The 26,957-nt window shown below is 31.4% G+C and overlaps 3 protein-coding genes across 7 annotated transcripts; 1 reads left to right on the top strand and 2 right to left on the bottom strand.

Annotated features, from left to right (window-relative positions):
* Window positions 1-68: 68 nt before the first annotated feature.
* On the top strand, window positions 69-4,861 carry LOC145969357 (uncharacterized). 2 transcript variants are annotated; one of them, XM_083095413.1, is made up of 6 exons: window positions 69-352; window positions 614-882; window positions 2,512-2,829; window positions 3,187-3,436; window positions 3,532-3,806; window positions 4,060-4,861. In XM_083095413.1, exons 1-6 carry the CDS (start codon window positions 275-277, stop codon window positions 4,319-4,321), a joined length of 1,452 nt encoding a protein of 483 aa, XP_082951539.1. In that variant the 5' UTR covers window positions 69-274; the 3' UTR covers window positions 4,322-4,861. The 2 variants fall into 2 exon arrangements, with proteins under 2 accessions (XP_082951539.1, XP_082951547.1); XM_083095421.1 differs by lacking the exon at window positions 69-352 and having other exon boundaries at window positions 615-886.
* On the bottom strand, window positions 4,486-18,159 carry Stat92e (Signal transducer and transcription activator Stat92E). Of its 4 annotated transcripts, none has more exons than XM_083095361.1 (11): window positions 17,558-18,159; window positions 16,613-16,762; window positions 15,476-15,629; window positions 15,043-15,380; window positions 14,589-14,732; window positions 14,033-14,504; window positions 12,299-12,965; window positions 12,042-12,197; window positions 11,727-11,958; window positions 7,880-8,045; window positions 4,486-7,360 (listed from the first exon to the last, which is right to left on the bottom strand). In XM_083095361.1, exons 2-10 carry the CDS (start codon window positions 16,741-16,743, stop codon window positions 7,883-7,885), a joined length of 2,457 nt encoding a protein of 818 aa, XP_082951487.1. In that variant the 5' UTR covers window positions 16,744-16,762; window positions 17,558-18,159; the 3' UTR covers window positions 4,486-7,360; window positions 7,880-7,882. The 4 variants fall into 4 exon arrangements, with proteins under 4 accessions (XP_082951487.1, XP_082951494.1, XP_082951503.1 ...); XM_083095368.1 differs by having other exon boundaries at window positions 4,486-8,045; window positions 17,558-17,710; window positions 17,876-18,159; XM_083095377.1 differs by having other exon boundaries at window positions 4,486-8,045; window positions 17,558-17,707; window positions 17,876-18,159.
* Window positions 18,160-18,582: 423 nt separating this feature from the next.
* Rtet (major facilitator superfamily domain-containing protein rtet) lies at window positions 18,583-21,498 on the bottom strand. Its single transcript, XM_083095454.1, has 7 exons — window positions 20,825-21,498; window positions 20,444-20,706; window positions 20,084-20,375; window positions 19,580-19,800; window positions 19,386-19,476; window positions 19,107-19,244; window positions 18,583-19,031 (listed from the first exon to the last, which is right to left on the bottom strand). The coding sequence occupies exons 1-7, from the start codon at window positions 21,042-21,044 to the stop codon at window positions 18,937-18,939; spliced, it is 1,320 nt and encodes a 439-aa protein (XP_082951580.1). The 5' UTR covers window positions 21,045-21,498; the 3' UTR covers window positions 18,583-18,936.
* Window positions 21,499-26,957: the final 5,459 nt, after the last annotated feature.

The following is a 26,957-nucleotide window of genomic DNA, read 5'->3' as shown; positions in this document are numbered from 1 at the left end:
GATCATATTCGAATCTAAATTGATATCTCGAGGAAAAACTCGATGACTCGACGATAAATTTTTCCGGCGAGAATATCACGAAGTTAGTTTCTATTCTATGTCAGACGTATTTTATTAGATTTTTTTACAATGTTATAAAAATCTGACTCTACAAGATATATATTATTTTAAATATTTTGATATTACAATATCATTTTTATGTAGAAGAATATTAGTGCATCGTTCATTGCATACATATATGTATGGAAAGAAAAGGGAAATTTAAAGCTGCAATATGGAGGTTGTCGAGTCTTGTTCGAAGAGGAAAGCCTTATCATCTGCCAAAACAATAAAGTGTCCATGCAAAGCTAAAGTAATGTTTATCTCATCTTGCAAACTGAATTATTTTCTAATGATTTTTATATACAATGAAATCCATTATCACAATTGACACCTCACATGCAGTATTAAACTTTTCATTATAATAATTTAATTAATAAGTTGTTTATTCAAAAGTCATTAATATATATTCATAATTTACAACTGCTACTGGTTATTATTATTGCATATTGTAATATAATATACAATTAATTATCTTATATTTATGATTATTAATATTCGTACGCGCATATAGTATGCCAAAAGGTACGTGCAGCCTCCGCGTGCAAAATCCTTTGCACCGGAGCGATTGTACAAGGTGCCGTCAAAACAATTCGAGACCAATACAACTTATCATTTATCGTATCTAAATGTGGATCAACGTTATGCACGATCGCAACCGATTCGGCCTGTCCACAGTCTTCAGAAAAGTACCGGAAAATTTGTCGATGAGACAACTAATCAATTATCCTACAAGCCCGTGTGGCAGATTGTTAAAGCAGAGCCTATTATACCGAAACATAGGTAGGTAAGAGAAAAGGATAATCTTGGATCTCTTTGTGCCATTAATATATTCGCAGTATGTAAAAAAAGGAAATTATTTTTGATACGGATGTGAATAAGAATGCCAAAATTATATTTTTTGTATTTTTTAACGTAATTTTATATCTTTATTAACTAATAATCATCTAATTAATAATATAAGTTTAATTAATATTTATTAAACTTATAATAATTATTAATTAATTTAAGTATAAAGTCAAACATAAAAAAATTATTAATTATCCCGATAGGAAAACATTTATAAAATTATATGACAAATCTTGCATAAAATTTGTGATTTGCAATTATATAGAAATATTTTTAAAAATATTGATCTTTTATAAAATATTAATAACTGTGTTTGCAATTAATTTCTAAATAGTATTTCAACAGAATAATAACGGCAAATCATTTGCTAGTGCAATTATGGAAAAATTTTTTTAAAGTCATGATGTCATTATTGTAAAATGTTTCCACAATTTTCCTATCGGAGTAACAATAATTATATAATTAATTTTCTAAGCACAAATTAATAATAATTCTATTTTAATAATAATATTCTAAATAATAATAATTAATTCCTGACAATTTAATTACGTTAATAATTATTAATAACATAATAATTACTATAGGTTACTTTTAATAAGCTACAAATAAAAATAAAAGACAAAAATTATTACTTATTCACCAATTATTACTAATTATGATTAATATTACTAAAAAAACTGAAGTGTATTAATACCTGATATCTCTGATGTTTACTACTTCTGCAGGATATAATCATCTCCGGCGTTTCAACATGCTTTAACGTATACTTTATTTCCGAAGGATATAATCATCTCTGACTTCTCGATATTCTTCGGCGTATAATTATGACGTTATTACGATTTCCATTATATTCACACACAAAGTTATCATTTTAATAAGTAAAATATAATTATTGTGTGCTATCATTTTGCTAATGTAAACGCGTGACTTCTCTTTTTTACTTTAAGAACTTATACTTAATCTATTGAAATAATTAAAATTGAAAAGAGACTTATACACAAACATTATACATATATAATAATTATAATTTATATGAATCTATAGTCTCTATAATCTATAATATAATCCATAATAATTAATAATAATAAATTATTATAAATTCTAATATAAAAATAAAAATAATGATACATAATTATTAATTATATAATTAATGATAATTATTCATAATTAGTTATGAATTAGTCATAAATTATTAATTCTAATATAAAGATAAAAACAAAGTATATGCCAAAACATGTTGAGAAGCCGGAGATGATTATATCCTGCGGAAGTATAGATATCAGAAGTATCGTATATTAAAATACTTCAGTTTTATTTTGCTATCATAGAAGTTAATATTAACTTCCATAATAATTTTTATTATCAAAATTGAAGTATTTTAAATAAAGAGAGATTATATTATTTCTAGGTAACTTATTAAAGAAAAATTATTAATAATTATTAATTATTTTGACTTGTCATTTATATAACTAATTAAGTTTTTATAACTTTACAAATTATATTCATCCAACTTTTAACTTTACAAATTATATTCATCATTTATGATTTTTTACTTATTGTTAGAACGACAGTTCGGGGTGTAATGGAAACCGTAACAACGGTTCGTCGCGATTATACGCCGAAACATGTCGAAAAACCAGAGATGATTATACCTTGCGGAAGTATCCGCACAAGTTCTGCGCCCTTGGATGATAAAACGATGATGAGACTATCGTATATTTCTCCTGGACCTGTGGAACCTTCAATCAATTTCAAGCCAATAATAAAATATTGTCCATCGAGCCAGCCGCTACTTAGCGAAACAACGCAGAAATTAAGTTATCAACCTTTTATTGTTGATAAGAGGGAACCCTATCCCTGGATGCAGAAACGTGCATATAAGTATGTACTGCACATAAATCTGAATATTATATATATTTTGTGATACTGATGATATATGTAATATCAAATTAAAATACCGCATTCAATTTAAATAATAAAAATTATTCCATAACGTATTTATCTGTGTTTTAAAATATATTGCTTCAAATTTATATAACTTTATTTCTAATATCAACATAATTCTTGAGAATATAAAATGATAAAAATTAAATTCTATATGAATATAATATATATTATAATATAATATTATATAAAAATATATTTTCTCTGTCTATACGCTTATTTTTTCTCTCTTTTTTTATTATATGTGTATCTATATAATATAAAAAACAAAATTAACATATTTATATTTTTAAGATCCCCGGATATTGCAATGTGCGGCAAAACCACTTATTCCGAGAGTTATATGGAGAATGATATGGTTTCGATGGAAAAACCTTTTTTTCCTACAGCGACATATATATTTCCTTACGGCGCCGAATTCGCGAATAAAACCATCTACAAGGAGAGCTATTTGCCGGGTGATACGGAGCGCGTGGAACCGTTTATTCCCTGCAGCAGTATCTCTATTCCCGACGTAAAGATGTCTACCGATACGACCAACAAGGTGACTTCTCTCATTATGCTTGAATAAAAACAAATAATGGTTTTTATTCTAGCGTGATTTTTATTCTCTAATGAGTCATGCACGTCACCTTGCAGCTAAGCTATCAACGAGTCTATGCCGAGAGACGGAAGCCGTTTGTGCCGCCGCGTTCTAAAGGTATAGCAGCCGATAGAATGCAATCGGAGACAACAACTCGTTGCGAATATATAGCAAAAATGACGTCGCGTCCGGATCTCGTCATCCCAAGCGACAATATTCGCACCGTCGACGTACCATTTGAGGGGAACACGACCACCGGGTTGTCTTATGTAAAGCTCGACGCAATAAAACCTGTTTGCAGTTACAAGCCCGCAGTTACGCAATATCGTAGGTAAGAAAAAGCGTGAAGAAAGATATACATAAATAGACATGAAGCGTGTTAAATCAAGTATGACTATAAACAACTAGTATAAAAAAATTTATCTATGATGTAAAAAAAAAGAGACTTTTGACGAGAAGAATCTTTTTCCTCTCGAAAGAAGAAATCTTTTCATCTGATCTAACTTAAATAAATGTTTTTACCTATTTAGCCTATTCTGCGAATTGTCGCATCGATCCTGCAATATATTTTACTTTGTCCGCAGACCGGAAATTAAAATAGACTCTGAAACGATAAATAAATTATCGTATCAACCATGGACGTCGAAATCTAAAGAAGAACTGCCGTGGGCCCAGAAGAGTAAATATCGGCCGCCCGAACATCCGATGACCAGTGACACAGTCTATCACATGAGTTATCCCGCACCAGGTCGTTATATCGAAAACGATACGTGCGTAGAGTGCTTGTGTCCAATTGACGAGCAAGATGACACCTCTGCATCTAGTCCAGCAACAGCAACATCCTAAACACTCTTGAACTAGATACAATATATACTTGTTGATATTATACGTCACTTTAATTCATTAACGATCTGTTTTCAAGATAAAGACTTTATATATTAGATAAGTAAAATTATTTTAGCGAGAATAAAACGAAAGTATCATTAAATTTCTTTATATAAATTTTCTTAAAAAAAAAAATCTATGTATGTTCTCTGAATATATTAAGGTTTTCCGAAAAGAAACGTAGACGGTTACTTCAATTAGTATTAATTATGAAATTCTTTACATATGTTAAAAAGATTTTAATGAGTTAATATCAGAGATGAATAAAAAGTAAGATTAAACAGGTTTATATTTTCCTCTTCAAGAATCATATGGTGCGTAATTTTATTTTAACAATAAGTATTCAGCAATAAATAGCCATTATGTTGATTTACAACGTACTTTATTGCGTACACATGCATGTTATGTCAAATTTATGTAGCAATGTAGTAAACAAGGAGATGTGCATACTAGTAATATAATAGTTATTTCTCGCTTAATCATTCTCGATAATAAAATAAACTCTAATCTTTGATAAAAAGATCAATAGATGATGATGTCTATATCTATTCGAAATACACATTTTCGTACACATATAATAATATAAGGACGACGTTGTATGTGTATTCCTATTTACACGACGGATTCATGTTTTACATTATGAATACATATATAATAATTGACAGATTTTCTATTGATAAAATATATAATATATATATATATATATATATATATATATATATATATATATATATGTTTATGTGTATGTGTATATAGGGAAGAAAATAGACTATAGTAAGTTAACTTTAAGCTTAAAATATATATGTATATGTGTGTTGAATCTGTTCTGTATACATCTCCTTATTCTTTATACATTCTCTCTCTTTTCTCTCTAAAAATTAGATTATTCGCTAAATAACGCATATGAATCTTCGCGAAGAATCGTCTTCTCGATAAAATCATACATATGTATATATAATAATCTAATATTGCATGATAATGCTTAAGATACAAAATAAAAACTAATTAAAAAAATGTTAAAACTTATCTTCTTAAACCTGCGGCTAGCATTTGCCGAAAAATTTAAGAATACAAGGTTTAAAGAACTGTATAAGGCACTTAAAAGATCGTACAATGTAGTCTTCACGATTTGACCTGATCTTTCCAAAACTCAAGTAGAATACAATCACAAATCAAAGATTTTTAATTGAATGAAAATTTTTGTTTTCATTCGATATCCTTTTCAAATCCAAAACACACATTCAATTGTAACTTGACTATACCATCATGTATATGAAGATGATTGTCTATTTCTTTAATAACATCTCTTGTACTCTCAAAATCTCTTCGGTGAATATCTAGCTTCTATATATATATCTAATTCTTAAACATATTTAAATTTGAAGATGATAATAACTTTGTTTTTTTCTCTAAAGACGTCTCTAAAAAAATCAATTTGCGACTATCAAACATCGTACGAATTATTATTATTAAAAGAAAAGAAGAAAAAATGAGCACATTTGATAGATTATCCGATAACATTTTTTCTACAAAACGATGTAAGCATTTAATAAAAATAATTCTTATATGTACATAAATTTATATATACCCTGGCAAAAATGAGACGTTTGTTTGACGTTTACATGAACGTTTGTGGAAGTTCGTCGAGAGTTTAAAAACGATTAGTAAAGAGTTTGTAGAACAAAAATTGCAACACTGCAGCGTTTAAAAGACGTTTGTACGTTATAGCGTAAACGTAAACGTTTGAAAAGTCTGAGTAAACTCTGTACACGAAGATGTATCAACGTTTACTGAACGTACTCTGAAAAATGTTACCTCACCATTGCAAAACTTTCATGTAACATTATATAAAGAGTTTGTAGAACAAAAATTGCAACACTGCAGCGTTTGATAAGCATTCAAAACCCAACAGCGTTATGTAAGTGCTCTTACAAAGTTTGAAAAGCATATAAACTCTCAGAAAACCCTCACTCAACGGTTGTTAACGCTTTATAAAGTTTCTTATTTTCGCCAGGGTATGTATATGCCATACAATGTCTAGACATTAATTAAATCGCTATTCTTACATATAAGTGTGCAATTATATTTATAATTACACAAGCCCTCTTAACGCTTCGTATATCGTAGATAATAACAATCTTTGTACGTGGATTTCTTTATATCCTACAAGAATTTAAATTAGAGTTAAACGATCGTTAAATGATAAATGTTGGAGGTGACATGAAAAACTTAAGAGAAAACAAGATTCGATAAAATATCATCAAAACATCAACTGTAGTGCGAACACAAATAAGTAATTTTTGGTCGCTTTCTCACTAGTATAAATTCAATATATGTATAAGAAATAAAAGATTAGAAAAAGTAGGAAAAAAAGCATTTGACCGAACATTGAAGAAGGGTCCCCTGCTTTTCGAATCAGAAAGTTGTATTTACAAAGAAAAGAATTCATACAGAATTTCTGTTCCAATAAAATATTGTGAAAAAATAAATGTAAAAAGATATTTTCATACAGTCATGCATATATTAGCATGTTTTGTGCAGAGACCCTCAAACTTTATTACACTTATGCACGATTTATTTGTGTGCATGATCAACAAATATATATTACTATTTTATATAAATGTATAGTGATTCTCGATTGCAAATACATATTGCTCAGCCATTTTTCATTAGTAAGACACCGGGCTTATTTAATCTTCAATAATTGCTCATTTTTAGCATCAAAACTTAAACGTTTAAACAAACTAAATAATCGGCTGAAGCTTTAGAATCACTCACAGTCAAAAATCGAATCGTTTACTTACAATAGAATCAAGAATCGTATTTACAATCGAGAGTCTCTCACTATATATAGATATAGATATGCGTAGAACACGCTTCTAATTCTGGAATGATCGAATTCTTCTTTTATTTTGGAATCTTCCCTCAATTCTCCCACTCTAATGGCACATTGCAGAACGAAAATACCATCGTTCTGTGTCTTTCGCTAGCTTTCTCACTCTAAGCATGATTAGATGACGAATAGCGGGAGAATAGAACAAAAGAAAAATTCCAAATGATTCAAAATGAGATGAAATTCAGAATAAAGATGATTAAGAATAGCGAGGTTCTAATAATAATTCTTTGTTTTTTATAATTTTCTAAACATACAAGAAAGTCATTTCTTTCTTGATTATATGTATGTATGTGATGAATTTCATTATAAGAAAAAGAGAAAAACAATAAGTAGTTTACATATTTCACTTTAGGATACATTAATTCCCTCCTTGTATTAAATAATTCACGCATCATTGATGCACGAAAATTGATGTAACAGTGATATATATATATATATATATATATATATATATATATATATATATATATATATATATTACTGTTGCATCAATTTTCATATAAATCATTTGTTTGTGTAAAACAACAGACGTAAACAGAGATCGAAGAAAGATAAAAATTGCGCTTTATGATAATCATCATTCGTCGGATCATTGTCAAACGATAAAGATATATTTCGCATACCTCTTACTGCAGCTTATTAGCGTTGTATGATATGAAGTCAAAGTTGAAGCTATTCAACGGATCCAAGATTGACTGGTTAAGATTTTCGTCAATTGGCTGCATCAGTTCCAAGTCCAAGTCCGAGCTTTGTTGTCCGATGCTTGATTGGCCGAGACCCGGAGCATAACTATCACAGATCAAAACACATCCCCAATCACTGGCAATTCGCTGATAATAAATTATCACAAACTTAAAAATCTCTTTCTCTCTTTCATATTTCTTTTCTTCTTTTTTTTGAGAGAAGTGCGTGTGCATTTATCTACTATTTTTTTTTCAAAAAGATGACCGATTACAGCCGGTATAGCCGGTACAACACGGCAAAAAGGGGAATACGAATCATAAGAGCCCCGTCCGAGCCGAAATAGTTAATAGATATCGGTCATGTTCTCGAGAAAAGCAAAAGAGGAAGTCGTGCGAGTGGTTTGTTTTTTTCTTAAATTCCTTGTGACTTGTGCATAACACAAGGCAACAAAATGAAGATACATGTATGTTTCGATGAGTTTGCAAATAACGACTTTACTCAATTGCCAGCTGCGAGTGATTGGAGCTGTATTTCGCAGGATAGTATCAAATTTTTTCATTAGTGTTGTAGCGGCTCGCTCCGGCTTTCTCGGACACAATTGTTATACTAAGATTGGGATATTCACTTATCCCATTCGTGGTAAATGTGCATTTTTTCAACATACGAACGTTTACCCTCGTACACTCTATATACACAGCTATGAGTTAATAATACGCAAAAATTCGTAATACAAAAGCTATATATTATATATTAAGCTATAATAAGCTGTTGCATTCGAAAAATGAGTCATAGAAAAATACTTGGCAGTCGAAAAATTAATTACGCATTAATGATATTTTTGATTGGTTCACAATTGACATATATAATTGTATCATAAAAATTGTTAAGATTGAGATGTCTCGTATAACAATAGAGAAATATAATCGACTTTTTCTATTCTATGTACATACATACGTGATACGTCATACCAAAACTGAGCATTTCCTCTATTTTAAAACACTCTCTCAGACACTACTTTTATTAATGATATACAAATGAAAAAAATGTCGTTAGAAGAAAACCGCTGATTTATAATAAAAAGAAATCTAGAGGAGTATTAGAATAGAAAAGAAATCGATTCAATTGCAATCCGCAAAAAATAACCATCTATCCTTATAAAGATAAATTTAAGAAGAAAATGAGAATCAAAGAGAATAATTAATGAGAATCAAACGCAGAAAACAGAATGCGAATCATTATCTCGAATAAAGAGTGTGAATCATTATCTCGAAATAAATTATCTCTTCTTTAATTATTTAGATAAGCGTTTCGATCTCTTTTCGGACTATCTTTAGTAATTAAATAAATGAATATCATCCGGAGAAACATTATAAAAATTAAAAATTGAATACATGTGTAATATGTTCAAAATCGTATGCTCTTACCTCCAAACAATCTCAAAGATTTTGATAGAAAATAAACGTGGCAAGTTTTTTTATCCAGCCATTAGATACAACACTTTATGGTCGCAACAATAAATCATTGCAAAAATATCATTATGTATAATAATGCTAAAGAAATATGTTTGTAAAGAAAATAGAAAGACAATGGGAACGAGAAGATATATAACAAAATCAAGACAGAAGGAAAGAGATAAAGAATAATCGTCAAAGATATCCTAATAACCTTTGACATGATACAGCTCTACACAAATCATACATATATAGATAGATGTTGATAACATAGAGAGATGATGTACTGTTTTGATTATAAAGTATTGTATTTAGCGATACTGGAATCAATGAAAGACTTACGATGTGTATGTTATTTTTTGTTAAAATTGTTAAGATTGTTTAAAAGTCAAAACATACGCGATTTGTAATATACTATGTATATCATATGTGTATATCATATTCAATTTTCAAGTTTGTAATATTTCTCCTCTCTGTATGAGATATATTATTTTATTAATAATTACGAAAGATAATTTAAAAAGGGATTAAAACATTTATATCTGATAGTTAAAGAAATTTGTTGAAGATTATTATTCACAATCTGATTTTTCTATACTTAACTTTTTTTAGCCAGTTTTCTTTTTGCTTTTATATTATTTATTAGGCCTCACATTTTATTTTTTTATATAATAAATTTATTTAGAAAATTGAGTTTTCTGTTATAATTCTATTTGCTTGTACAATATAGATATTATAGTTATTTGATACTAATATGTACATATATTAATGTCAAAAAATAAACAATAATAAAAATTCGAGTAAAAAACAGAGATCGAACTTTTAATACCAATTATAAAACTTAATGCATTAATCGCTAACAATATCTAAAGTTAAAATATAATTGTATATAAAGGCACTTATTTGTAATATTATAGAGAATATATATATGTATAATCTTTCTTATGATCAAATACTACGACAGCATCAGTTTGATAAATTAATATTTAATATAAAGTCACGTTATGGCACATGCAAGAACGTAGCATTAACACATAAACAATAAGCAAATTGATTTTAATTGCTTGATTGATCGATTTATTTATTATTTATGGCTTGCTGCATTTTTGTGTGTACCATTGATCTAATATAATGCCCTTTAATACTTAAATTTATAGATAGTTGGTCCAATTACTGTGATTATTGGATAAAAATACTGGAACAATAAATATATATATCGTAGGAAAATATAACGAAAATAATCAAAAAGGAAAAAGATGAATATTAGCAACAATTTTTTAACATGATTGTCATGAATGACCGAACCATCCATATATTCACACGTATTTTGATAAGTTATTTTTTGAATTCACTTGCGTTCTTCTGATAAGACTAGCAAGGAATAATCCAGTATCGTTCAATATACATATACAGTATCATTCACAAAATCAATTATATATAATTTGTATATTTTGATGCATATTGATTTCTTCTGTCGTAGCTGAATTATGAAACTAAATATATCATAAAAATGTCTACAAAAATTATCTGCATGCTCGTAGTCGTCATTACATTTCTCTACAAAGCTTTATGTCAAAAAATCTTTATGAAAAAAAAGAAAGAATACTGATGATTTTTATTGGTAGTAGGAGATCCAGAAATATGCAAAGTGTGAGCTAGTTATAAGGAATGTTTATAATTCTTCGAATTTAGTAATTATGTTTTTAAATAAGTTCATATATGTCTTTGTCCTCAATAGTTATATTCGATAGAACATTCGATAGTCACATTCGTATTTTGCATATTCTGATACACATATAAAATGCACCTTAATAAAATAAAATAAAACAAAAAATAAATTTTTCAAAATTTTTGTCAAAATAAAAACAATTCACAAACAAAATTTAACAACAATACAAATTTAATTATACTACACAGTTTTGGAGCTGCGGTTCAAATTTTTCTATAATTAATATTATATTAATATATTTCTTAAATTCACAAAATACAAGTAATGCACAGCATTCGAGAAATCGTACTACAAACATCGAAAAAAAAATGCAAGAAAAAATATAAAATATCCTTTCTATTATCCGAATAAAGAAAACTAAAGAAAAATGACTTTTCTCGAAAATTATACGATTAATAAAAAAATCTACTATATTTTTACTCGATTTATCGAATATGTTATATAGTCTGAGATTCATTTTCTTTTCAAAAAAATAATGAGATATGAATGCACTTCAACGAGCATATCTAGACATCTACACGTCTTAGTATCAATTAGATTATCAATATGAGTCAATTTGAAAAATTTAATCAAGATTGTCGATTGGATATCATCCAAGGGACTGACCTTGATGCTACAGAGGCGGTGTCCCTTACAGAAGGATCGGGGCTGTGCGTTTGAAACATGGTTTGCGGGGTGGCAGGATAGCTTTCACTTGGTCTAGTTTGGATGTTGTTATTTACGCTCGCTATGGAGGAATGAGACGGCGTTTGTCCACCGAAACCGAGCGCGCTCAAAGCTGGCACTTGTGTTACTAATTGCGGCTTGATATATCCATTAGGATTCGTCGATGTTTGCTCTGAGGAAATCAATTAATTATTACTGATTGACTCACTCAATAATAAATTACATGAATTAGTTCATTCAAAATTCGATCCCTACCACTAACTGGAGTAGTGTATTTGTTAAAAACCTCTATTTTATTAAGAGTTGGATAGAGATATTTCAAGTGATGTAGATCGAAAAGGCGGTCCGCCAAGCTACGAATAGCGAAATCTTTGCCCGTAAATGGCTGCAGCATAAAAATTTCTTTGTTATCTGGAAAAACATTAAGATATAAGAAATTAATGATATGACATCCCTATCAATACAAAGATCACATATAATATAATACTTTGATTTTTGTTTCGGTATTTTACCTCCAACCCATGCGATAGTAATACCACCGAGTTCAGAATCGGAAAATCGCATCAAAAAAGTGCCCGATTCATAATCAGCTAGTATTTCTTCCGCTTGCTTCTTCCGAATGAATCCAAGAATACATCCGTCTATCCATGGATTTTTTAAATGTTCCCTGGTCAACTTCATGATAGCATAGAACCATTCCCAAAAAGTGAAGCTTCTCTCGGGCAATGGTTCCTTACAGAACTGAGCCCAGCTCAGTAGTGTATTCGAGTAATCTTGCGGTACAGTACCGCGAAATGCCTTTTCCGCAAGAAATTTGAGATGTTCCGGAGTCAAAGCACGACCGGTAGCCGAACGAAACTTCATGTCTAGAGCTTCTGCAACTTGTCGCCATTGTACTTTGTCGGGTACGAGAAACGGCACTCTACCTGCTTCAGAGAAAGCATTGTCCCAAGTAACTGTGGCCCAAGCATGCGGTTCTTGATTTCCATGTACAATTACAACTACGGGCAGACTCAGTGTCCAAACTTGAAATACTAATTCGCCGCCGCCAATAGTAAATTGCGATTGGAACAGCAACGAGAATTTCTCATCCATTACGGATTCTGTGCCTTTCTTTTCAGCTCGCTTAATCTTCTTCAACTGCATGTTGCGAAAGCTCACCGAAAGTTGTCCAGCTGTCTATACAAAATAGCATTACGAAAATGTAATATTTTTAATTACGTGACTAACGAACTGAGTAGTTGCTTTATATTATTCAAGATGTCTACTTATATCTTGTAAAAAAATTTCCTAGTCTTCCAAGTATTTTTATTTAAAATTCTAGATAAAGAGAATATTCTGAAGATTTTGTTATGCAATTATTTAATCTATTAAAATCTATTAAAGTAAAACTTTTTATTGTATGTGTTTTCTAATATTTTTTATTTATATAAAAGAAAAACACAGAGCCATTTAAGCTTCAAGTGTTTTGCATTTCTGCAAATATACCGTAAAAAAATTGAATAGTTTTCATAAGATATTTCATTTTTTTTTAATTCTCTAATAAAATTCTATAAGAATTCTATGAAATTCCCTGATTTTCCTAAAAAAAATTCATGAAAATTCCAGGTTTCCCACATATACAGAGCGTGCTATCATCCGCCAAAAAAAAAAAAAACCATAAGTAGATCTCGTTAAACCGCACCAAAAAGTCATATACTATTTTGAAAACCACCACGTAAAATTTCGAGATATTAATTAAAGAAGATCAACCAATCCGTACAAGTATAAGCGGCGGGTGGGGCATTCCCCAAAACATGATGGCGGCACACGGCACTTCAACGTTGCGTTGATGAGTAAGCCCCGCCCACTGCTTCGCCGCGCGCTTAGTATCAAGTTAGGCTAATATTACATTTGTCGTACGACAAATTTTTTAAGCACATTGATTGGCTGCGGGATAATAATTTTTTGAATCTTTAGAAATTTTCTATCCCGCAGCCAATCAATGTGCTTAAAAAATTTGTCATACGACAAATGTAATATCGGCCTTACAGTGGGACGGCTTTTCTCGCCACGCGCTTATTGGCCGATCTTCTTTAATTAATATCTCGAAATTTTACGTGATGATTTTCAAAATGGTATGAATTTTTGGTTTGATTTAACGAAATCTACTTATGGTTTTTTTTTTGGCGGATGATAGCACAGACGCCCTGTATATATAACATCAAATTTATAATATAAAATTAATATTAAATATTCTCACAAACCTGATGATATTCCATCGAGCCAGTGTTATTTAAAATCTCGCCGCTGGCATCGCCGTTTTTCATTTTATCGTTTTTCAGCAAAGCATTCGCCTGCAATTCGCTGATTATACTCGCTTTTACTTGCGGCGGTGTCATATGAACATTCAATTTGGTACCAACGAGAAGGCGAACTGTGCTTGTGAAACGGGTATTGGTCTTCATGACTTGCGGCGGTTGTTTCTCAATGATAAAAGTACTCGTGACTAACGAACTGAGTAGTTGCGTAATTTGAGAGTTTAAAGTTGGAAAAATATTCTGTAGCATCGTCTGTGGTTCGAATGGTTGAAACTTGCTCTTCAAACGTTCCCCGTCTTTGATGTGTTGCCGAGTTGTCCAGATTATATCAGCGAGATTCTCGCACCAGTTCTGAATGAGGTCCAAATTACTGGTAAAAGTTGCTCCATTGCCCGCTAACTGTTGATCTCTCTTCCAACTGAGAGAAATGTTAAAATCATATCAGAATTTGACAAAATAAACATATATAAAGATATATATTTTGTACATGTTAACATTTTACCTGATAAGTTCCTCATCGAGGATTCTTGATTGTAACATACTCAACCTATGAATTGTATCTTTCATCTTATCAACAGATTCCACACGTAAGTTGAATATATAAGCTATTTTGTTATTCAATGATTGTTCTCCATGTTCTTTTTGTCTGTAATTTAAATAATATATCTACACTCACCCGCAAAAAAAAACAGATTACTAAATTTTAGTATAATTTTTTAACATCTTTCAACAGCAAAAAATCATTATATTGAGATGAAACGAAACTCAAACTAAAGCTTGAACATTCCTTTTCAAAATCAAGAAAACCAAATTTGAAAGATGTTAAGAAATTGTGCTAAAATTTAGTAGCCCGTTTTTTTCGCGGACAAGTGTATCTAACAAAAGTAATAATAATAAAATTTATAACAAATACTTTGCAAAATCTCTTGATAGAGTAACTATTTGGATTATCTTACCTTTTGAGTTGTTTTTTCTCTGATTCTAAATTTTGATGATTCTGTGAAAGAAGTTGTTGCAAATTGACGGTCACCTTTGTGCAGTCATGATAAAGGAGAGCAAAAGCTTCTTGCTGTTCTTCAATCATTCGTATAAAGTTCGCATTCGCATTCACATTTTGCCGCAAAATTCCAAACTGTTGTTTTATTTCTGTGCCTGAATTGTTTATTATACTCATCTTATCATTAGTCATGAATGTATTACCTAAATTTTCAACTTGTGCTACAAGTTTCATCTCTGCCCCTAAGCAATATCTAATTGTATGAAACAGCCTCATTGGATCTTCGCCATATTTTTGCTGTAATATAAGTATAATCATTTAAGAGCATCTCGATTTGATTAAATTACAAAATGTAACACAAGATGATATAAAAAGAGATATATATAACTTACACGAAATAGTTTAGCAGCCTCCATCAACTTTAATTTTGTCAAAAACATTTCTCCGCTTTGTATATTATTTGCTTTCGTTTCTAATTCTTGAATCAGTGCTCCAATAAGATCAGATATATACTGTTCATTATGTATATTCGATTCTACAATATTCCTAAAATATAATTACTACATTAATTTAAAAAATAAAATTAAAAATTTTATAAAGATAAATAAATGTTAAAATTAAATATTAAAATGTATGTATATGTTTACAACACAAACTAAATAGAATAATTCATTTTTTTATTAAAACTGAAAGCTGTACTAATATTAATATGTAAAATACTAAGATGTTTTAATATATATAAGAAGGCATATATACATACATATATACATAGTATACAGTTACATATAAATATAAATATATTAATATAATATATAGTATATAATATATACGTACATAGTATAAATTAATAAATATATAAATATAATTGTGTACATAAGTGTAATATGTAAATTTACTGTTTGGCAGGTGTAAATAAGAAATGATACGAAGAAAAGAAGACTGCAATACAAGATAATGCAGGTGAGTATGTGTGTGTATAAAAGAGAGCGAAATATAAAAGGTAGGAAGATTGACAAAGATTGAGAAAACAAGTGTGGTACAAGAATATAAAAAGACTACTACCTAAATATCTCTAAAGAAAAGATAGAAGGAAAACAGGTGGAAAAGGGTAACAAGTTTCAAAGTGGGAATGAAATGAGGGAGAGGAGATCAGTTTCAAAGTGCTGAATTTCCAAATTATTAAAAAAATGATTTCTGTAAAATAAACATGCATATTCAATATTTTATTGTTTAAATATTGTATAAATTATATATATATATATATATATTTATCTTTTGTATTCTATGTTCCGAAAAAATATGGAAATTCTCAGCTGTTTCTCTTGTACTTGGAAAAATCAAGGAATATTTATGGAATTTTATTAGAATTTAGGAAATGTAAAAAAAATTCTCTGATCATTTTGCTGTTATATTGTAAGCAATCCAAAAATTAAACAAAAGTTATGCGTTTCAAATATATTTCTCAGGTTTTCCAAGGAATACATCCTCTGTATCTATCTATAAATTTAATGTTTATAGTCTATACTTACAATAGTTTTTCTTCTATCCATACTGATAAGTAATGCCGTACTTCAATTGGAAATGTATTCTCTGCATACACAGCACGTATTTCTTCAAGTAAATCTTCCGGCAATTGTTGTGCTCTCGCCCACAACGACATACTTTATAGTAATATTAATCTGTGTTTAAAAAGAATAACTATTATGTTACATCAATTAAGTAATTTATTTTTATTATATACACAAATATATTCTTGTCATTTAGTGTTTGAAAGTTATACAAGATAAAATGTAATAATAAATGTAATACTAAGAAAGCCTTAAACACTGTCCAAACTGTAATTATTTTATGTTAGTATCAAATTGAAAGGTTGCAATTCACCAGTGTAAAATTTGGCTCACTATTTTGAAAAAGAAAGAAAATATATATAAGTACAATTGTTTGACTCCAATGAAAAACGGATAGCATTTTTATTCATCTTCGAGCAAAATACTGAGAAAAAAAGTAAAAAAGAAAGAAACGAAGAAAAGACTCGGCAATCTAAACGTGATTTATCATTCGTCTCATGCTCATCGGGATGGAGGCACGTCGGCGCGCTAAGTTCGCGATAGATGGTTGCTGCGTACGAGAATATCTGCTCCGAGAGGAGCGCTCGGAGATGCGCAAAACTTTGACGCGCGCATTTCACGCGATGCGGGATTCGAGATTCAGGCAGGCTGAATCGTTCAAGGTTTGTGAAAATTCGCGGGGCAATCGGGCATGTCGCGTGCGTAAACTCGCTCTTTCCTAAAGGGGAAGGGAAAAAAATCGTGTAAAGCGCAGATAGATAAGAGGGAACGGAGCGGAAGCAGCGAGCGAGAAGGAAAGGAGGGAGGAAATAAAAAGGAAGATGGAGAAGAGACGGAGCGAGCGAGGAGCTGGCGATGACTACTATCGCCAATTATTCTAGAAGTTGACGGATTTTATCCGCTCACCTTCTCGCTTCGATTTCGTAATAATCTCCGGCGGAGAGGTAACACGCAATTGCGTGTTCGCCACTGCCGCCACTACTGCAGGTCGATGTCTTCCGCCTCCGTCGTCGTAGTCGCCGCCTGTTGTCTCCTCTCTTCCTGGTACTCGTCCTGCTGCTTTCGACGAAATGAACTCGCTTAGGCAATGATGTCGGTTAACCCCCAAGTAATCGCGAAGCAACTTGGTAATTAGGGGAGGCGGTCACTTTCGCGCCCGCATTCATCAGCATCCATCAATAAGGTGCTCGGAAACCCGTCCCTTCTCCTACAAGTTGTCCTTACCACGACGTCGTTCTCCAATCTCCGATGTCAGTTCTCGTTCTCCAATCGTTTTTCACGCTCGCGAAGCGCTGCGCCCGACAGGCGACGTGGGTGATGACAAAATGAACGGAGCCGACAAATTCCCGGAATCCTACTACCGTAAATGGCGCCGGTGGAGGGGTAATCGAGGAGTGGGTTGACCACGTGATCTACGGGAACATGCGCACTTGGCACGCGGACGTGATTTATCGATAAACAGCGACGACAGGTCAGTTCCTCTCGGCCGTTGTCTCTGTTTTTCTTCGCTTCTTCTTCCTCCTTTCTGCGCAGAAACCGAGGCTGCGTTTACGCTTGACGCGCAACCGGAGTCGCGAAGCGTTCGATTGGCTCATTAGTGCGAAAAAAAAGACCCTCTACCCCTTCCATTCCAACTGGTCAATTAAACGCTTCGAAACTTCCGTAGCGTCGAACGGAGCACATTCTGACAATGAGATAAATCGACTATCAGCGCGCGCACGGAGAATTAATTCCAGGTAAGGAAAAGATTATCGACGTATCATTCATTGATAAATCACGACGGTGGGATTCCGCTCTTCTGCGCAATTCGTGTAAATATCCGTCTAATTTAGTTTTCAGGTTCCGGAAAAAGATGCAGAAAGTATAATTACAATAAATAGAAGATCTTGAAAATTAAATCGAATGTAACATTTATATAATACATATACAATAACAAGCTTATGAAATATATTTGTATATAACAATTTTATAAAATCTTTTTTTATAACTTTACATATAAAATCGTATATATGTAACTAAATATCTATTTTTCATTCAAAATAAAAAATATAAAATATAATATGTATATAAAATATAAATATAATATCCAGTAAGAGTGTGATGTCCATTGATTAATTAATAATAGTATAATTATTATATTTTATATATTACTATTATATGTAGCTACTATATATTATCTTTAAAAGGCAGCAGAGGCAATAATATATAATAAAAATACTGTCGATCAAATAGGAATTATTTAAGATAAAAAGACATTATGAAATTCTATTTGATTTCGTCAAATATTATAAAGTATGCATGCCGTGCAAAATGAGCGGCGGTAACATGAGAAATAGAGCGCCGGTTAGATAGGTCAAGGTACTTCCAATACACCAAAATGCTGAAATAGAAACTTAAATGCATTCGAGAAAACGAAATCGATGAAATAGAAACATCTTCACGCGAATTTCTATACCTGAAGATGCAACGATAGGTCCGCAAGCACGAGCTAATGCACCGAGAGAACGAAATGTACCAGTAATTACGCCTTTTTGATGTTCAGGTCCAATACGCGTTACTAAAGTCATCATACAAGTAACAACCATGGCAGTAGCTGCAATAAAAATAGTAAAATAATAATTATTGTGAGATGTATTATTGCGTATCGCGTGCTTAACGATAAATTAATAATAAATTCGAGTAACTTATGTGATATAGACAAATAAATAGATAAATAAATAAACATAATGCTCACAAACTGCAAAAAGAAAAATCCCGACACACAAGATCGGTATACCAGTAGCGATACCGATACATACAAATGCAGGAATTATTAGCCACAAACCCTAAAATAACAAAAACAATATAATTTATAATAAAAAATTATTATTTATAATATTTAAAAACGAAAAATTTATAGAAATGATTGTATAAATTAAAGTTTTTTACCAGTTCACTGATAGCTTTCGTTCTATTTGGGGGAATATGTCGTACCCAACCACCCTGTAAGATTGCCATGATCAATCCAATTCCAAGAAACATCCAGCCCTGTTGCATGCTTGTAAATCCAAATGTATGATGGGTCAAGAATGTCAGAGTGAATTCCAAGCCACTGTAGATAAACAGATATATAAAATATGCTCGACCCAGTATTTTCAAATCTTGTTGGTCTGAAAATAAAAGTTACACAATTATTATAAATAATAATAATAAGTTAAATAATTATTAATAATTATTTAACTATTAACAATAATTATTAAAGCTTATTAGAATTCTTATGCTTATGCTATTTATATGATTTAGATGTTACAAATATATAAATGTTACAAATCAATTGATAAATGTTATAAAAATATTAATAACATTATTGTGCTCTGCTATGAAATATGTACAAAGGTACATATGATATAAATTGCTTCTTATATCCTTATATTATTATATAGAAATATATACCTTGTTGACTCAAGCTGGATACTCCATTAAATTGAAAGAGATCTATAGGATTAATGTATGAAATTGCCCCAGATAATCCTTTCCCCAAAGTGGTCGCTCTATGTTTTAATTGTAGACTCTCTTTGAGATAATAAGCAACGAAAAATAAGTCACTTAAAGCCAGGAAAAATGCAAATAAGGCTGGTATCACATACCACGTGCCTTCTCTATTACCACTCGAGGTCCAAGCAAAAAACGCTCCTATCATTGGTCCCACTACAAAACCTATGGAAAAAGCTATTCCCACAAGCGCCTGCAAAAAGCAAAAGAAAATAATTTAAATAAATAGTATTTATTTTGTATTTATTTATTGTTTTTTACCATTGCCTTTCCTCTTGTTTTTGGAGAAGTAACATCACTGATAATGGCCATGGATAGACTGATATTTCCTTTATTGATACCACCTACGAATCTTGCCAATACAAATATACCAAAATTTGTGGAAAATGCCCACAACAGGTACGATAGTGAAATGCCTGTTAGACATAAAAGCATTAGAGGTTTCCGTCCATAAATGTCAGATAATGCTCCTATGATTGGTGATCCAAGAAATTGCAAGAAGGAATACATAGAGCCTAGGAAACCTGTAATAAAATTGATATTTTACATCATATTTAATATCTCACAAAAATGTGATTTTTAGATAGACATATATTACTTTACAGATTGCTTTTGAATAAAAATTTCATGTGTGTTACCAACCTCCATACAGAACTGTACTGACTTTATCTGGTGCATCAAAAAATACTTGTATGCTCTTTATATAGCCGAAAATAGTAGAGTATAATCCATGTCCATTTTCTATATCTTTGTAGTGATCCAACAGAGCTGGTAACAATGGTAATATCATTGTAAATGCTAGAAGGTCCAGCAACAAAGATAGAAACACCACTCGCACTATATTATTTTTGGTTTCATTCATATTTGTTAATATTTAATATTGTATATATATTTATTTTATAAATTATATATAAATTTCATGTATAAAACTTGATGATTTTTGTTGAGATTTATGAATTATTCGTGTCTGAATAGAAACGAGTTTCTCTATCGATGACAAACTGTTACGCAAATTTATCTAGGATCTCCCGAAGGTCTCAGGAAGTAGATTATGCTGTAATTTGCGAAATGACAGATTCGCGAACTTGATTGGCACACTTGTTGTTGACTACATATTTAACAAACATTATAATTTGACGTTTCTCAAGTATGAATCTTGCCCCATACGGAACATGGGACGCGAGAAAATAATGCTTTCTGGTCCTCATCGCGACACGAGATTGTCAACTCAGATTCGTGTCGCCCAAAAGAGAAAGGCTATAATCAATTGCACAACATCAGCATCCCGTGACACATGTACGTTATATACATTTAAACGTCATGCAAATCTGTTGATAACATTGGATTAGGAATCTTGCGTAACTACGGTGAGTAAAGTAGGTAACGTCTATACCTAATGTCGATAAGTATTATTTATGTTCTTCCATCCGTCCGATGTCTCTTAATTCAATCTCAACAATTGGGTGAAATGAAACTCCAATATACATATATCGATCCGCAAAAGTGCGGAAGAATCGCATCTGCATCGTCGAAAGAACACGCCATGATATTTTTCTAGATCTTCCTGGAATTTTCACCTATTCACAGGCATTAAAAAAAAAATCTATGACGAGGAAAGGGGGCTCATTTAGGGCGAAAATCTCGGTGAAAAAGGCGATTTTTTTTAGCGGAGCGAGTCGACGCCGCTTCGCTAAAATCCGAGATCGTTATATTGTTTTATATTTGCCAGTGAAGCGAAAAATAGCCGTCGAGCGGGCGCACCCAGCAGGAGCATTATGCGCGTTTCGACTTCCGGTAGCGCGCCAACGCTTCGCTCACACACACAAACACACGTGGGCACACATACGCACGTGGGCATTTCGTGCGCGCGCGCGCGCGCGGACAGACCTACTTCCTCCTCGCTCTCGAGACGCGAACAAAGCTTTTTCAAAACTCGTCCCGAACTGTAACATCGCCTGGTCGCGCGAGCGATCGTTTCTAATACACGCTGCAATTCAATACTCTCGACGCTATTTTCCCTGTCCTTCTCCGTCGCTCTTTGATCATGATGCATGTCTCCTGCAAGATTCTCTCTCTTTCTCTATCTCTCTCTCACCGTTGCATACGCACGTGGAAATACGAGTTACGCGACGCTGCGGAAGGGAAAAAATCGAAGCGTGAGAAACGGTCCGCGTGCGATTGATCGGAGAATGCGGTTCTCTTTAGAAAAAATAAAAGGATTCCGCCGCGACGAAAAAGGGGAACCGCCTTCGAGAAGACGGATAAATCCCGAGCGATAACGTGCTTATCGTCGATAATCCGTCTCTTTGTGTATTATATAATTATTATCATATATATAATTATATATTATCTTAAGTAAATATTAAGTCCATATATATCTGCAAAGTTAAGATAATAGCCGAGTATTTCGATCGATCGCGCAAATATAATATTTTAAATGTGAATATCCCTCTCGCACGTGATATCGTGAAAATAAAATAAAATTAATTGAATAAAGAGACGAGGAAGGGGAAACGCGAATGGAGAAAATTTGTAGAATTTTCGAATCATAATTTGAATTAAATATAATTGATTAGATGCGATTTATCACATCGAAATTCTGCGCTTCAGTCTGTAGGAAATCGTGACGTTTAACGAATAGGCCTGGCCTCTCTACGTGTCGAGCAGGTGGCATGGCACGGCACGAGGAGCAGCGCGGCGTCGTTGGTACCCGCGGTCAAAATTTAAGCAAGGGATCGGGCGCTTGCCATCTGTAGGCTCCTGCCTACCGTGCAAAGGTCCATACGGTGCATTGACGGTGGTACCCTGGCCATCTTGCCGTTGCCCCTCGAGATTTTCGAATAACATAAAGCGATAAGGGTCGGAATTGTACGTTTTCCGATGTAACTGTGATTATTCGATACAAGTTTCATCGTTTATTAATAATTCGCCGTGAAAAGTCACGAAGTAACGATAATATCTGTCACGTGTAACTTTTTTTGGATAATAATTAATGTTATATTACGCAATTTATTTCACATAGTTTTTCTTGTCTAAATTTTAATGGAAATTTCACGCGAAATTTATATTTTGTACTTAAAGTATATTCGATATACTTAATTTCGTCCCCCGATTTAAAAAATATTTTTAAATATATAAACTTCATGATTACCGCATAGTCGAGCCTGCGAACGAAAAGGGGCACGCGCCGATGACATTGGGCAGGTGTTGACATTGAACAAGCTTCACTCACCCCATGCTTTTCCTGCGTTTTCTCGATATCGTTGGATGTCGTTTTTTATTTCGAGCACATGGGACGGTTTTACTTTACTATTCTTTAATAAACGTCGAATTGAGAAAAAATTTCCATAGTTTTATACTTTTTATATAATTCCTTAGAAATATTTCAGAAGATGCGAACCTTTTGTAAAATAACCTTGTATAAAATAGTACCGATTCACCCATAATAATGGTTTATCGCCAAGGAAGTCCGAAAACTAAAACTTGACAATAGTATCGGCTACGGTAATTTTTAAAAATTCTATGAAAATTGGAAAAAAAAAGAAAGTCTAAGACCCAAAGGAAATCATTAGTTACAGGAAAAAATAAAAGAAAAAGAAGTTTCATAAGTCAAAGAGATGTCCAAAAATGCAGTTAAAATACTCATTGTTAGTTTTGTCAATATATACGATAAATAAATCGTCCCAAGGCTAATTCCATAAAAGAAGACGCATCTTTCAAATATACATATCTTCGAATTTTGCAACAAAATTCGAAATATAAACATGTATTCGACAACATTCGTATTTTTTTTTTATTCTTGCATCTCACTTGATTCTGCATTACGTAAATTTGTCAATGTATATACAGTTAGAACGAATGGATGAGTAGATAAAAAAAGAGAAACAGGCTTTTCGAATCTCTATGGTGTAAAAAGTGCAAAAAAAAACAGCTGTGTATGTACAATACCATACCGGCAGCTTTCCTGCAAAAGAAACGGAAAACTCCCAGAGCACGCAAATTCCGGAGACACGCTCGTCGCCGATTATTGATGGGCTCCGTTCGGTCAACATAATCCAACAAAAACAGGTATGCTATAGGGTGTTCGAAAATATTCATCTCTCGTATCTAGAATTGTAAAATCTCAATTTACGAGAGAGTATCTTTTTTTGCGAAAAATATCACGAAGAAACTTATTGCAAATTCATTATTGATTGTATCATATTTTTAAATTGATTATATCATATACTAGTAAAAGGAAATGTAAATAAATTGTACATAATAAATAAGTATAAACGTATTATGGAGAATAAAAGAAAGATAAAAAGAGATTTTATTGAAAGAAATTTAAAAAATTTACACTTAATAAAGATATGTTTGAAAATTGGTGATAATTTTATATAGGAATATTTGTGATCTTTTAATTTGTATAAGTCAGCACAATTTTTTGTATAACTAATATCGTAAAAAAGATTAGGATTTTTCTTTTAATAACTTTCGGAATCGGTATTCAAAAAGAGAATTTGTTTTTTTCTAAGTACTTTGTGATTAATGATTTTTATTTTCAGAAAACACACACACACAAACTTTTTTATTAGATATTTGACAAGTTCCAAATCATTCAAAAAGGAAATATCTTTAAACTGTCCTGAAGACGAAAATTCAAAATTCAAGGTAATATTCGTGAAAATATCGTATATTGAATATTTTCACAAACTTAAATCATATCTTGGTCTTGAATGAATTTTCATAATAAAAATCTCGTCTTGTATTGTATTGTCTCGATTTTATTAATAATTTTTATCTAATATTGAACAATTATTTAAAATAATATTTAACATAATCTGTACAATATAATTTAACATAATTATTATTATTTATGTCACTTGTTTGTTTCTCAAAACTTTATATATATATACACATATATATATATATATTTTTTTTTCTTTTTGGTTCACTTTACAAAAAGACAGTGCATACACAATAATGGCAGAATACAGACGCGACTCACACAATCAGAGAAGTATGTATTGTGTGCAGTTTTGTAAATTGTGTTGTTTAAAGTTGTGTAAATTTTTATATTGTTTATTTTGTTCATTATATATAATTATATCTAAATTTCTTAATATGAATATTTTTATTTACTAAATAAAACTTTTTAAGTTTGTATAATACGATTTTTTTCATCTAATTTACAGATATTTTAACTTTTTTTTTAAAAACCAATAATCTTGACAATCTTAGTTTGATATAATCTTGACAACTGATTAAAAATCTTGTCTTGAACTTGTTTTGAATTTTGAGAAAGACAAGACAATATCGAAAAAGACTAGCTTTGATATATCGAGCAATTCTACTTCTGTTTATTCTCTCAAATCGATTCAAATATTTTCAAATATAGGAGACTACTGTAGAAATATATGTACAAAGAAAATATAATTCTCTTCTCAAGATTGAAAGATAGAGTAACGTATATACATTCCTGTCCCCGAGTTTTAACCCTCGAAACTTCTAGGAATGTATCGAGAAGCATCATTATAGTTAAGGAAAAGTTCTCTCTGGATCCATTCAAATTTTCGCACAGAAAATCAGGAACACACTATACACGGAGAGACAAAGGACTGCCCGCTGACATGATGGCGAGAGGGTGCCTGCGGAAAGCACGTGCGCGAAAGAGAGGAAACGAGTGGAGAAAAAAAAGGAGTGAGATAGCAAGAAAAAAGATACAAGAGGACAGAGAGAGCCGGCGAAATCCAAAAATTTTCTCGGAAGCATAGACCCGTGAGCGTCACCATGAAAATCCTACGAACAATAGGAACAAAGGAAATTTTCGGCTGTGTACCCGGTGTTGTATACCGGCTGGCTGGCAAGCTGCACACCGCACCACATACCACTGTATTGGCGACGTGCGATGCACAAAGTCCCGCATAAGCCGCACGTTGCAGCAGGCCAGGTATACATATACAGGGTGTTCCGCAACCGTTAAAAAGAATTTTTTTAAACAAGAAAATGTTCTTTCCGAGGAAAGAAAAACATCCCTGATTCTTCCATGTGAAAGACATTCAAAAGATTCTTAAATCTCAAATTTTAGGTTTAATTATCAAGGTATTTTTCAAAGATATTTTCAAAAGATTTTAGATGTTGAATAAATTCTAATCTGAATTGTCAAGAAATTTAATGACAATTCTAGTATAAAAGAATTCTAGTCTTAATTATTTTTGAATATTTGATTATTAAGAATAAAAAAATGAATTAATTATTATAATTAATTATTAATACTGATTATTAGTATTAATTGGTGGAAGAATTATAAGATATTGATAAACGCTGTTTGAAATTTTTCTTGTAGGAATTTGTTTCGAATTAAGCTAACATCGCATTAACCGTCAATCTCAAACATTACATAAACATTTACAAGATGTAGTAAAATTTTTATGTATGAAAAAGAATTAATGTTTTGCATACAATTTCTAATCAGAGATTTTTTAATTTATAATTTTATATTTTTTTAAGATTTCGAGAAATCTTAAGCAAATTCCAAATAGAAATAAATTTAGAGAAAAAAATGCAATAGTATTTAAGATTGACTTCAAATCCGTACAAATCAACTTTAGATAACTTCAGATAAAAATTCTTATAAAAGGATAAAAAATTTATTATTTGTCGAAATTTATTAATTATATTAAATATCCTGGTGATTAAAAATAAATTCTTCTTACTTAACATTAAATATTATTCCATTTGAATCAATTTCCGATTATTGTTAACGTAAGAGATCTATCAGTGCTGTTCCAGT

This window comes from Camponotus vicinus, unplaced genomic scaffold (assembly GCF_025532165.1).
Source record: "Camponotus vicinus isolate PSW18456_S1 unplaced genomic scaffold, iyCamVici1.0 SCAF_1, whole genome shotgun sequence".
Taxonomy (NCBI): Eukaryota; Metazoa; Arthropoda; class Insecta; order Hymenoptera; family Formicidae; genus Camponotus; species Camponotus vicinus.
The sequence above is the reverse complement of the archived record's forward strand: the minus strand, read 5'-3'. Positions and strand labels throughout refer to the sequence as shown.